The 15,000-nt window shown below is 34.7% G+C and overlaps 1 protein-coding gene across 6 annotated transcripts in view; it reads right to left on the bottom strand.

Annotated features, from left to right (window-relative positions):
• LOC135223880 (protein grainyhead-like) overlaps positions 1–15,000 on the bottom strand; it is a 391,944-nt gene that overhangs the window by 20,215 nt on the left and 356,729 nt on the right. For all 6 annotated transcript variants that reach the window (XM_064262788.1, XM_064262793.1, XM_064262791.1 and 3 more), the window contains one exon: positions 6,926–7,020. In XM_064262788.1, coding sequence (XP_064118858.1) covers positions 6,926–7,020 — 95 coding nt within the window. The remainder of the gene's footprint in view (positions 1–6,925; positions 7,021–15,000) is intronic.

Genomic DNA, 15,000 nt, shown 5'->3' with positions numbered 1-15,000 from the left:
GAGAAAAAGCAAAAAAAAAAAAAAAAGTTCGTCCAGTGATAAACAAAATCGTCCAAATTCCTTAACATGGCTTTAAAAAATGTAGTAAAAATTAACTGTACACCAAATCTTTTGACAAAGAATGGGACAGGAAAAAAGTATGTAATTTCTTACTGAGACTTAGATGTTACGATTTAAAAGAAAAAATAGAAAAAACTAAAAATCTCCAAAAAATATAAAAAGTAAAAAAATTCCCCGGCATCACCGACAGAGAACAGAAAAAAAGATAATTTCCTTAGTACCTTTGTGCCCGGAGGTGAGGGAAGTGAGGAAAAGCCTTAGGAAATCTTTGCTCCAGTAGGAAAAATGTCTAAAAAAAATCTTGGCACGAGTCGCAGATACGGACGAAGGAAAATTCCTCAAAAGCTCGGAATTTCCAAACCAGAGAAACACGATAAAGGTAAAAAAAAAAAAAAAAAAACTTCTTCCAGTGATAAATAAAATAGTACAAATTCTTTAACATGACATTCAAAAATGTAGTAAAAATTACCTGTATGTCGAAAAGTTTGACAAAGAATGGGACATGGGAAGAAAGTATGTTTTGCTGAAAACAAAGAATATTCCCCCTACGATTCACTTGCGCGAAGATAGTGAGGACTATTGTTGGTAAAGGTCAATAGACTTCGAGAGAGGGATGTGGCGATGGCCTTCAAAAATTACATTAAAATGGAACAGAGAGAGAGAGAGAGAGAGAGAGAGAGAGAGAGAGAGAGAGAGAGAGAGAGAGAGAGAGAACTCCGGGCTAATTGATATTCAAAACGATAGCTCCTCTAACTCCTCCAACAACCACTCCGGGTTTGCTATGATATACCCGCCCCTACGACACCTGGGAACAGGGTTGATTAGCCACTGGGAGGATGCCCAATCACAAAAGAGGTGAGCCGGCATAAAGCAAAGACACAGCGGAGATATGATACCTGCCAGACTGAAGGTGGGGAGATTGTACACAAAGTATCACTTGTGACTTCTGAAAGGTGATGGCATTTAGGAAGCAGTTGCAGAAAAGTGACTCCTTGTTTTCAACGTTTTCACTCTTGGGATGTTGTTGTTCTCGGTGTAATGCTGCTTGTCGCAACGGTAGTTATGTAATGATGTATATACGTCAAAATATGGAATGCATAACCTTCGACTATAATTAAGGGAGTTTATTTACGTCAATTACAGGATCCCTCTAAACCATTGGCCTGAAATCTACCAATCGCTCCGTACTTTGCAAATAATTGCCTTCATATATTTTGCACCAAAACACAAAAGAACATTATTTTATGTAACGAATGTAGGTCGGGGCACAGATTTGACCCCTCTCAATATGAAAGCAACCCAATTTCTACTCTTTTCCTCCATAATTCCTTTAGTAATAATGTCCTATTCAAAAGCAATGACCGTTCATTACAAATATATACATACTTTCCTACTTTTATTCATTTTAAATGTTTTATAATGTTCCCCTGCTGTCAATCCCTGTCTGTTATCTACAGTTTCGATGGACATTTTTGTTCATTTAAACAAAAGAATAGCGACGATTACATTGCAATTCTTCGGCTTTTGTTTTATTATGAATACTGTAAAATAATATCGGGACTAATAAAAAAAAAAGACTGATTGAACGTATTGCCAGAACATTATAATAATGTTATTATATTATTTTATTCGTAAAATAAAACAGAACACACACGAAGTTCATCGAAAGAAAACGAACGATATCTTGCAAAGAAAACATGCATTAAAAACAGTAAATAAATGCAGGAATAGATTGTCAATAAGCAACGAATAATAACGACAAAACAAATAAGGCTTGAAGATATTGGACACAGAGGACAGAAAAGACAACGATGAGAAAAATAAAAATGATGTATTGTGCCTTTCACATTCATCTCGTCAACATTCAAATTTCACATACATCGAAAACGTCGAGGAAAATGTTTTAATTAGAAGGAAAATACGAGGAACTTATAGATATGTGGGGAAACTAGGAAAAATGACTGGGGAAAATCACGTCAACTCAAATGAAAGGATATTCATAGATGTGTAGAGAGAAGGAATACTTAAGATATTGACTTGAATAGGAAAATAGGGAGGAATGTATAAGTTCGTATATAACTGCATATGCACGTGACTATAAAATGAAGCATATCGTTAGACTTATTCACATATATATATCTATATATATATATATATATATATATATATATATATATATATTTATTTATTTATTCCTCCTAGCTTTGCTAAGCTTTTCTTCTATCCTTATAACACTACTTTGTGATTTTCCTTTACTGAAATATATATTTCATAGGACTTATATTATAATATATATATATATATATATATATATATATATATATATATATATATATATATATATATATATATATATATATATATTATAATATATATATATAAAATTGTGTTGTCTAGTGGGCTACAAAGTTTTCTTATCATCAGGATTTTCGCTAAGGTACAAAAAAAATGAGAGAGAGAGAGAGAGAGAGAGAGAGAGAGAGAGAGAGAGAGTGGTGTAATACAGAGCCCTCGAGAGCCGGGCAGAGAATACCCAGACCAGTCATTATGGATAGGATAATCAATGTAATACACCATATCAAAGTTGTTACGGGGAAATCTTACAAGCACTGGTCCATTCGCTCGACCTCTCTTAAGAAGAAAAGAAGAAGAAGGAGGAGGAGATGATGATGATGATGAGAGAAAGACTCACAAGAAAGTAATAAGAGACGAACGTATAATGGAATGATAAAAACGAGAACGGGAAGAAAAATCTGAAAGTCTAGGAAGAATTAGGGGTTAAGAATATATGTGCGAGAGAAAAATCAGAGTGACGAAGTAAGAATATATGTTGAAAAGAAGTAGGAAGAAACTGATAGAGTAAAAATCGCTCCAAAGGAATTTGAAGAGAATAAGCCACAGGGAACATTTGAAAAAAAAGCACACGTAATGAAAACTGGCAAAAAATAAGCCAACCCCCCCCCCCCACAACAAAACAAAAACAACAAAAATACACGCATAGAAAATAAGGATATCACAGAAAAGAAAAATACAAGGGAATAATATTCAGATGCACAAAAGAAATATGAAATATGATAAAAAAAAAAATAATAATCACAGGAAAGTTCACGCGGCCGTTAGATACACGCAAACCTCACTTATTCATTCAACGTAATATTTCAAACCGTTATCAAAAATTATTTTTCCTTGTCTTTATTTTTTATTTCGAACTCTCCTGTTATCAGTCGATAGTCTCTCAGGCATTTCATAACTGTATTAAAAACTTACCAGTTATCACTCCTTCCATTTATTCAATTTGTGCTGCTGTGAACAGTAAAGGAAGTAAGTGATGTAAATATATACACATTTAAAAACTAGTGGTACATATAGATATATGCGTTTGTTTGTTTTATATATATATATATATATATAATATATATATATATATATATATATATATATATAAGACAAGTAAGCACGGAGGAAAGCAGACAGTACGAAAAGTAGCAGAAAGAGAAGTCACAGGGTGAGAGGCAGAAAGAAAAGCAGCAAATAAGTAACAAGGAGAAAACAAAAGATAAAAAAGTAGCGGGGAGATAATCAGGCAGAAAGAAAAGCAGCTCATAAGTAACAGGGAGAAAAACAGCAGAAAAAAAATGAGCAGGGTGAAAATCAGCAGGAACAAAAGTAGCGTAAGCAGACGCCGCGAGGCTGCTGCTGCTGTTACCACGTCTGATTGACTTTTAAAGCAGCCTGGTGAAGTTTAAGTGGGAAATCAATTATCACCACTCCAGGGGAACGTCGCCAGGCTACTTGACCTGATAAAGCAAAGAGGGTTTACACCCGACACCTGTTCAGGCAGCAACCGCAGCTCTCTCTCTCTCTCTCTCTCTCTCTCTCTCTCTCTCTCTCTCTCTCTCTCTCTCTCAACAACGAAAGTCTACGAATTCCTAAGCTTTTTATAACTATTCCTTTCTTGAAGGATTCAGAGGTATACGAGTAGTTTAATGGGCTTTTTTCCTTTCTGGTGGACAATAGAATATGTGTATAATTACACGTATATTCACTTACGTAAGTATATTCGTATATTTATAGATATATATACGTATATACTTACATAAGTAAATATGTGTAATTATATACATATTCTGTTATCCAACAGAAAGAAAAAATCCCATTAAACTATCTATTCATCTATCTATCTATCTATAATATATAATATATATAATAGCATATATATATATATATATATATATATATATTATATATATTATATATATAATATATATAGACAGATAGAGAGAGAGAGAGAGAGAGAGAGATGAGATAAACTGCACGCCTGCAAAGAGACACGATAATCCGGTACACAGAACAAATGAGCAACACTCAGTTGTATATACTGTGCAGTATACTCGTATACCTTGATTTTTTTCTGCTCCTCCTCAGAACCAGAACAATGATCGAAGCTGCCTCTTTATCTGTAGTTTAGGCTAGTATAGTTCCCGAATGGGCTCGTGATTCCTTGACCAGCCGTTACTAAAAGGACCACAGAGCTTGCAATCGCAGATGCGTAAGAATCTACGACGACCAGACCCCCCCTTCATATGGGGCCAATTAACTCCCAGTTACACTTCAGAAACACTTGGCACGTTAATGTGCCACTAGATGGCTTTTAATTAAGAGTACTCCGCAGACAGACAAGGTCAGGATCATATAACCGATAAGCAGAGAAAATCCACAGCCCCGTCGAAGGTGAGACTGGCTTTAATGAAGCGTTGAAACAGTCAGAGGAAGATGTCCGTATCTTGCCGATCGTCTCAGTGTTCAGTTAAAAAAAAGACAAAAAAAAAACACGCACTATTTCTTGGAGTATAAACGAGATAGTTTGAGTGTTTGCTGACGTGACACCGTTACGGAGATCCACTTTGTGCATGTGTAATATAATATATATATATATATATATATATATTTATATATATATATATATATATTTCATTGAATAAAATGGCTTTTTCATTGTTAACCAGCTTTTTTGAAATTGCTATATATTTTCAAATTATTAGAAAATATGAAGCAATTTCAAGAAAAGCTGGTTAACAATGAAAAAGCCATTTTATTCAATATATGTTGTATCCGTGAAAAATTGTGACCCTAAAAGTGTGTATATATATATACATAATATATATATATATATATATATATATATATATATATATATATATATATATATATATACACGTGTGTGCGTGTTAAGATACATACCTACAATGTACTCCACAGACGAACAAGAAATGAACAAAAAGTGTGAATTGCATTATCGTATCTGTGCAGCCAAACAGGGGAGGTGTTAATGGATTCGTACTCTTGGCAGATAACATACCTCCCATTCTATAACAAACCGAGCGACTCTACGACCAAAGAAGAGAATTTAGATGCTAGAACATGCGGATAGTAGGATAGTAGGTGGAATGGTTGCGGGGGGGGGGGGGTGAGAGAGAGAGGAAGGGGAAGGGAGAAAAGGGAAATGGAGATGGGATGGGTGTAGGTTAATTCACATCGCTGGACGGATCACTTTTTTGAATTCATTATATTTACATAGTACATGAAGTGCTGGGCATATAATTGCTTATTGCTAAGGCCAAGAATATGGTGGTGCCAATACATACATCTAATTAACATACATATAGATATATATATATATATATATTGTATATATATATATATATATATACATTTATATATATTACATATATGTTATATATATATATATATATGTATATTAAATTATATATATATAATAATATATGATAAATATATATATATATATATATATATATATATATATATAAAAGAATCTCAGCTACAATTAGTGACATAAAATATTTACTGCTGAATATTCCACAATTATCAAACTGTCGCCTTCATTATTACTCAGTGCACAATATACTCCTCGTAAGTACATAAACCTAGCCATGGTTTGCATAATCAATCATTTCTTTCACCTGGCAGAAGGTACTTACCTACGTTCTTAATAATTAACCCGTAAAGAACGTAACACTAGTAATTCAGTGTCAGTTAAATATGCATAAACATAAATACGCATGTATGAATATATATATATTAATAATCCACCTCTTCAATCTAACACATAAATACGCATGTATGAATATATATATTAATAATCCCCCTCTTCAATCTAAACAACTAAATGCGGGATTAAGCTTTACAATACTTCGTTTACAATCCTTCATTTACAAATACAGTCGCTTTTAGTCTAGTAAGCGTTCCGTAAGCTTAAAAAAAGTCTAAATAGACATATTTAGAACGTGCGCAACAGCGTAAATTAATACTTAATTTACCAATTCAATTTAACAAAGTAATCCAGTTCAGTAAAATTAAAAGTAATTTACTTCAGCGACTCCTAATATACCCATCAGACGGCACATTAAAGATGCAGAAAACTAGGCTTATAAAAGTACACTGAATATACAAGTTTATTCAGTGGGTATCGGGCTGACATTAATTATGCTCTTATATTAAACTCTACCAAAGGATCTCTGGAGCCACATCAACGGCAAAAGATTGACCGTGTCTGTCTGTGTCATTAATCAGCATGACAGCGACCAGAGCCATCTAGCGACACAGAGTGTTTAAGGAAGTAGTCTGACAAAAAATGGTATGCAACACATGCTTATATAAAACTCGCCAGGAAAAGAAACAAGATAGTCAATTCGTTTTCCATAATTATGGTTTAAAAAAAAACTGATCTAAAAACAAATTAAGACCATAGCGTCTTCAACAAAGAGAAGTCTACATTGTATTCATTCAACATTATATAATGCTTATACTTCAGTACAATATTAAACTAGTGTCTAGTAGTACATACCTTTGCTCCGGTATCCAATGGACTCCAGTACACAACGATGGCGTTGTGCGCTATTTCTTCTATGTTCCCCACGAGACCCACACTGTTCTTGGTATCTGAAATGAGAAGGTATTGGTCAGAAAGAAATTTTTTTTCTCTCTCTCTCTCTCTCTCTCTCTCTCTCTCTCTCTCCTCTTCTCGAGAGAGAGAGAGAGAGAGAGAGAGAGAGAGACGACGTTTCACCAAAGGATAATGTTAAATCAACTTTCCGTGAATGCTCTGCTATGCGATCACCAAAACTAAATAAATAAACATATAAAAAACAATAACAATTACAAAAATGATGATGACAGTGTTATATAAACAACAATTACAAATGATGATGACAGTATATTAAAATAATGATTATCATCATCACTGACAATGATAAAAGCAGCTTTTTCATATAGACCACTCATCACATCAACGACGCACACCGAGCGAATTATGACTCGGTGAATATCTCCGCCACCGACCAAGGCTGACGAGTGAAAGCTGCTACCTTTCCAGCGAATGCTAAAATGAGCCATGAGAATATCGTTCATATTGATGAGCCATAAAAAAGCAACCCGAAGTATTGGCAGTTAAAAATGATCGGACATTAATTCAGATCTCTCTCTCTCTCTCTCTCTCTCTCTCTCTCTCTCTCTCTCTCTCTCTCTCTCTCTCTCTCTCTCTCCAGTTGTAAGTAGCGAAGTCTTCTGCATCTACAAGACTCGATATTCTTGCTATAGGGGAATTGTACTTGTGCTTAGAGGATTTTCATCTGGAGCACATAAAGAATGTATTTCTCTATTGTATTCCTGTTATAGAGGACTTTCATCTGAAGCACATAAAGAATTTATTTCTCTATTGTATTCCTGTTACAGAGGACTTTCATTTGAAGCGCATAATGACTAATTCTCTCTTGTACTTGTGCTTAGAGGACTTTCATCTGGAGCAAATAAAGACAGCAATTCTCTATTATAGTCCTGTTATAGAGAACTTTCATCTGAAGCAAATAATGACCGTATTTCTCTCTTATATTCGTGCTAAAGAAGACTTTCACCTGAGGCACATAAAGACTGTATTTTAATACTGTATTCTGGCTATAGAGGACTTTCATCTGACCAAATTATGGCTGTATTCCTCTCTTATATTCGTGCTGTAAAGGACTTTTATCGGAAGCAAACAATGACTGTTGTCCTGTCTTATATTCGTGCAACAGAGGACTTTCATTTGAAGCAAATAAGACTGTATTTCTCTCGTGCTATTCAGGTCTTTCATCTGATACAAACAGATTGCATATCGCTATTATATTCGTCTTATAGAGAAATTTCATATGAAGCAAATAAATACTATTTCTCTCTTTCCAATACACACAAATAAAGATAATATATAACGACAAAAAACGGTGTCTTGAGCTTAAATTAAAATTGTCATATAATTTGGAGATGTAAAATAACACGTGAGAGTCCCTATACGATACGAAAAACAATACCATCTCTAACTGGAACAGGTGTTAAACTCTTGAGAAATGGTAACAGTATCCAGATGTGATAAAAAAACTATTATTATTATTATTATTATTATTATTATTATTATTATTATTATTATTATTATTCCAGTTTGCTATGTCCAACGTTTCTCCTATTAAACAAGTTCACCTTCTCTAAAAAAGAATCACAGGAGACTAAGGTCGTTAATGTTAAAATGGCCGAATGGAGAGTTCTTTGGGAAATGGGGGGTTGAAGAGGGGGGGGGGGGTGAAAGGAGGGATAAGGACGGGAAAGGGTGGGGAGGGGAAATGGGAAGGTGGGGGGAGAGGAGTTAGAATTCCCGAGGAGGAGTGTTTTAAGGTCCTGGGAAAATGAAGTGGCATGTGATCCTGCTGCGCCGAGTCACAGTCCAGTGACACTCGGGGGTGGGGGGGGGGGGGAATCCCTCTCCCAATCTTATCCCCAATCCCTCCCCCCTAACCTTCCTAATCCTCGCATTCTTCCTATACCTACCACCCCTCTTTCTTCTTCTTCTCCTTCTTCTGTCGTTGGTATCAATATTATCCTTGATACATTACTGCTATTCTCTCTGGTCATCACTATCATTTTCATCATTCATAACATTATTCCCGTTTTCTGTGCGCCATCATTATCATTTTTCTATCTATTATGTTCATGATTATTATCGCTACATCATCACCATTGATCCTATTATTTCTATGAATATTTTATTATCACCTACGTCTCTTATTCACCGTTATCATTAATCCTCACGTAATCATACTTATTTTTGTTTTCCTTTTTTCCATCTATGCCTCTCATTCTTTGATTGTCATTTTGTTCCTCAACCAGATATTTTGCTTTTCACCAACACCGCGTAATCTTAGCTATCATTAATCCACATGTAATTATAATTATGTCTATTATCATTTCCATTATCATCTGTCTTTTGTTGTTTGCTACCAATAATCCTCATAAAATCATAATCATTTCTATTATTATTTTAATTATCAACTATGCCCTTTTGTCTTTGCTACCAATAATCCTCATAAAATCATAATCATTTCTATTATTATTTTCATTATCAACTATACCTTTTGTTCTTTTCTACCATTAATCCTCATAACATAAAAATAATTTATATTATCAATTTATTATCATCTATGTCTTTTGTTCTTTACTATCATTAATCCTCATAAAATAATAATAATTTATATTATTAATTTATTATCATCTATGTCTTTTGTTCCTTACTATCATTAATCCTCACAAAATCATAATAATTTCTATTACTATTTTCATTATTATCTATGCCTTTTGTTCTTTATTACCATTAATCCTCTTAAAATCATAATCACTTCTATTATTATTTTATCATCTATGCCTTTTCTTCTTCACTACCATTAATTTTCATAATTCTGATTACTATTTTCTTATACGAGGCTTTCGCTCTTCGTCTTTCGTTTACTCAAGTCTTCTTCTACGTCTCCTTTCCATCGTTTCGCAAGACCCAAAAAGGGACACCGTTTCGGTCTCCACAATCGAGGCAGACGAAGACATTGTTCAGACATACTTGTGGTCGAGACTCTTACTTGCTTCTTTCTCCAGAACGGCCAGAGAAATTTCTCGCCACCTGTGTGTTTTTTTTTTCATTTTTCTTTTATTCGTTACTCAAGCGTTTCCTTGAATAGATGCCAGAGTCGAATTTCAGGTGTAGTTTCGCTTTTATTTTTTATTATTTATTAACTAGGACTTATAACATTACTAATAATAATAATAATAATAATAAGAAGAAGAAGAAGAAGAAGAAGAAGAGGAAGAAGAAGAAGAAGAAAAAACTTCTACAACAACAACAACAACAACAATAATAATAATAATAATAATAATAATAATAATAATAATAATAATAATAATATATTAATAATAATAATAATAATAATAATAATAATAATCAGAAACATCGACAGAAGTTGCGCATTTCAAAAATAATAAAAGGAGAAAAAAAGCGAGCGTCAAAAACAAATGCAACATTCGGTGGTTCCAAATCTCTGCCACGGCTGAGCACTCCGCCAGCGAAAAGTTCCTTACCCTAAAAGTTGCATTCGCATCTCTCCCAAAAATGAATCTGCTGTTAACAGTCAGAAAGCCTTAATTCTTTGGTTATGTTAATGCAGAAATAAACTTAACTTATTTATGTGTATGTATGGCAATGAACAGAGAAACAAACAGAACAAAAAAGTCTCCTTGGAGAATTTAAAACTACTGATAACTTCAAATTTTATTTTTCTTTAAGATATCCACCAACTGACCTGATCTCGCTTACATAAAAAAATCTAATTAACAGATTCATACCTAAAATATCTTCGCGAGCCATAAGAAGTAAGCACACGATGTCTCCTCGGATGGACTAATAAGTCTTTGAGACATCCTAATCCTTGTAACTCCTTGTAATTCAAACAAGTAACAAAACAGTTTTATTCAAATCTGACCCATTTATCTAGAGTAAGTAAAATGAATCGATTCATACCTCAGATTGGTGCTCAAACTATACGAATTCAAATATGTAACGAACCAGGTTTTTTTTTTTACATATTTCACTCATTTACCAAAAACCAAATGCTAGGAAGTTAATAATTTCCCAAAGTAAAGATTGACCATAGGTTACTGCACAAGTCATTGATAAATTCACCTTCAAACGCATTTTTCCAAAGAGAATATTAACTATAGGTTTTGCACAAGCCACTAAATAATTTACCTTAAAATGCATTTTCCAAACAGAAAGACTGACCACAGGATACTGCACAAGCCATTGATAAGTTTACCTTACAACGCATTTTTCCCAAAGAGAATATTAACTACGGGTTTTGCACAAGCCACTGAATAATTTACCTTAAAACGCATTTTCCAAAAAGAAAGACTGACCACAGGTTATTGCACGAGCCATTGATAAATTTACCTTAAAACGCTTTTTTCAAAAAGAAAGACTGACCACAGGTTATTGCACAGGTCACTGATAAATTTACCTTAAAACGCATTTTTCCAAAAGTAAGACTGACCACAGGGTTATTTGCCTTAAAATTTACCTTAAAACGCATTTTTCCAAAGAAAAGACTGACCATAGGGTTATTTGCCTTAAAATTTATCTTTAAACGCATTTTTCCCAAAGAATCTTTAACCCAGTGAACCACAGGTTACTGCACAAGCCCCGAAAGAGTCCGGAGAGGAAAGGTGATTACTTTTCCCCTTTTTACAGTATTCCTCTGACCTTACTCGGCACACGCAGAGGCCTTGGGGCAGATTGCTGATCCCCCCTCCAGATAAGCATGCCACTCCGTTACCCACCATTACCTCGGTTTTCTTTTTGCATACCTGCTTAACGGGGCGGACACAAGTTTTCGTCTGGGAGGACTCTTGGCTACCTTCTCTTCTCGGGAACGAACGCAAGTTCAGGAGTTTTTTTTATTTATTTTATTTTTTTTATTTTTATTATTTTTTTTTTTGGGGGGGGGGGTGTTGTTTGTGGAAGGGGATGGTGGTTGTCCTACTACCAGAAATTTACAGTGACTGTTCTGAATCATATGCAATGTCGAACCCTTTAGTAGAGTGATTTTCTAGTAGTCTGTACATATTGTGTATATACACTAATGTTTCTAAGGAGTGCGTTACGAAAGTTCAGGGATTCATTTTTGGGGGTTGGGGTGGGGTGGGGGGGCGTGTCCTACTACGTGAAATTACAGTGACCTGTTCTTAACCGCCATTTCGCATTTTGAATTGCTTAATACGGTGATTTTCTAGTAGTCTATACAAATTGTGCGTGTATATATATATATATATATATATATATATTATATATATTATATATATATTATCTATATATAATATATATATACACACTAATGTTTCGTCATCTATTTCACTTGTTTTTCTTCTAATTTACCTTCTCTCTCTCTCTCTCTCTCTCTCTCTCTCTCTCTCTCTCTCTCGTGATATCATAAAAGGTTATGAGACTAAAACTCTGCTATATTCCCAAGCCAACTCTTCTTCCTTTACATTTTTTCTCACTTTCCGAGATACTTTTCATCAACAGATTTCTCTCTCTCTCTCTCTCTCTCTCTCTCTCTCTCTCTCTCTCTCTCTCTCTCTCTCTCTCTCTCATTATGTCTTCCAAGACCTGTAAATACGTACGTAAATACCTTACAGGTTCACATAAGCGTCATGTCAATGAGTTCCTACGTAATTAAAGTCCCTAGCAGAACAAGATTCCGTTCCCAGCAAATGATCAGTTCGTAATACACTTCATATCAAGTTTCAAAGGACATACGTAGTACATCAGGGAAACGGCTTGGCCAGCGGCAGAACTCGTAGGTGTATTTTTCTTTGAGCCTTTTCACAAATATGCTCCCCGTAGCGGGGTAGTGCCGTCAGTGCACCTCATGCGGTGCACTGTAGGCATGACTTAAGGTTCATCGCAGCGTGCCTTCGGCCCCTAGCTGCAACCCCTTTCGTTTCTTTTACTGTACCTCCTCTCATGTTCTCTTTTTTCCATCTTCCTTTCCTCAACCCTCTCCTAACAATTGCTTCATAGTGCAACTGCTTTGAAGTTTTCCTCCTGTTACACCTATCAACCATTTTACTGTCAGTTTTCACTTCAGCGCTGAATGGCCTCATAAATCCCAATGCTTGGCCTTTGGCCTATATTGCATATTCGATTCAATTCACAAACATGCTCGCATATCATGTATTTTGGGATGGGGTTGCTTGGCCACCACGATTCCAGTGGAGGTTCAAAGGAAATAAGTGACTCCATGTTATTAATGGAAATGTTACTATGCGTTTAAATGCCTGAATATTATCATAGTTATCTTGTATTTTGTGTTCTTCTAGTCGCTCAATTTGTGTAATTTCAGATAAAGAGTGAAATAAATTGATTTGTAGAGATTCTGTTTATTGGGCAATTTGTGTAATTTTTGAAAGAGAAGTGAAATTAAACAATTTTCTCAGGTTGTTTTAGTGCGAAAAAAGAGAGTTATGTAACCATTTTTTTTTCTTTTTAGTTCAACGATTTTAATGTGTATTCCGAAGCTAAAATTGGATCAGAGATTTTTGCAAAAACTTATTCATTATCAACGTGATAATGAAGGAAAAAAATGTCTAGTTTTATACTAAGATCCTAAATGCGAACATATGCATGCGCACAAATTACAAAACTCTCTCTCTCTCTCTCTCTCACACACACACACACACACACACACACACACACACACACATATATATATATATATATATATATATATATATATATATATATATATATAATATATATAATATAATATATATATATATATATATATATATATATATATATATATATTTAAATATATATATTGTCTAGCGACCATATATATAAAAAAATGTTTTTCCATATAAAAGAAATAGAAAGCACGAAAGTAAAAATAAAAAAGAAAGAAAGAAAGATATTCATGACGCCTAAAAAATAGTGGTGAGAGAGAGAGGAGAGAGAGAGAGAGAGAGAAGAGAAGAGCGTATGACGTCAGAGCGACCAACACGCAATAACGAATTTCTCACGAGCGACTCACTTCCGTTCCGCCCGTTCGTTAGTAAGAGAGCCTTTCGTTACGTTCGGGCTATCGTTCGTGCGTTTCTCATTGAGCGACGCTGCTTCGTATTTTTTTTTTTTTTTTTTTTTTTTTTTTTTGGTCGGTCGTCGCATAGAAGCAGGTCACCGCGACTGTCTCATTCTCAGGCCGATCTGGTTTCACATACTTCATCGACATCTCCGAACAGCTATTAGATAGGAATCACATTCGCTGGTACATACCAACTGCATGTTTAACCCTTGTCTTGCTTCCCCCTCCACCCCCCCTAGCCCCCACCCCCACAAACTCCTCCGCCTATCTCTATCTTCTGATCTCTCTCTCTCTCTCTCTCTCTCTCTCTCTTCTCTCTCTCTCGTAATTTCCCGGTCATGAAAAAGGGATGGTCGTTCTCCTACAGATCAGATTTCAATGGCCTCTTGCAAACCTCAAGTGCCACTTACTAGAGATAAGAGGAATAAGAAGAAAAATGAAGAATATAATAATTCTTTCTTAGTGTCTCACTGCATATATATTAGCTACCTCGTTCTGATACCCATGACGCGCGTTCGAGTCTCGTCGAGGATCAGAATGCCTTAGTCTCTTTCTGATTTGAATCAAGGTTCAGTAGCGCCAAGGGTTTCCAAAGAGTGAAGAAAACGAGAAGTGGTTTTCAAAATTATATGTAATATATATATATATATATATATATATATATATATATATATATATATATATATGTGTGTGTGTGTGTGTGTGTGTGTGTTAATGTATATATATATATAATATATATATATATATATATATATATATATATATATGTCAACGTGTATCTAAGAATTGGTAAAGCTTTCTGAACTGACTAACTATGACAGCATTTGTCTCGGGTAAAACCATCCTAAACCAGCAGATGGGTATCAGTACAAAGTACAAGCTGGCGGCGCGAATGAAATCTGACGTCGCTTTTGTGGAAGATTCCTTATGA

This window comes from Macrobrachium nipponense, chromosome 10, assembly GCF_015104395.2.
Source record: "Macrobrachium nipponense isolate FS-2020 chromosome 10, ASM1510439v2, whole genome shotgun sequence".
NCBI classification, from domain to species: Eukaryota; Metazoa; Arthropoda; class Malacostraca; order Decapoda; family Palaemonidae; genus Macrobrachium; species Macrobrachium nipponense.
The sequence above is the reverse complement of the archived record's forward strand: the minus strand, read 5'-3'. Positions and strand labels throughout refer to the sequence as shown.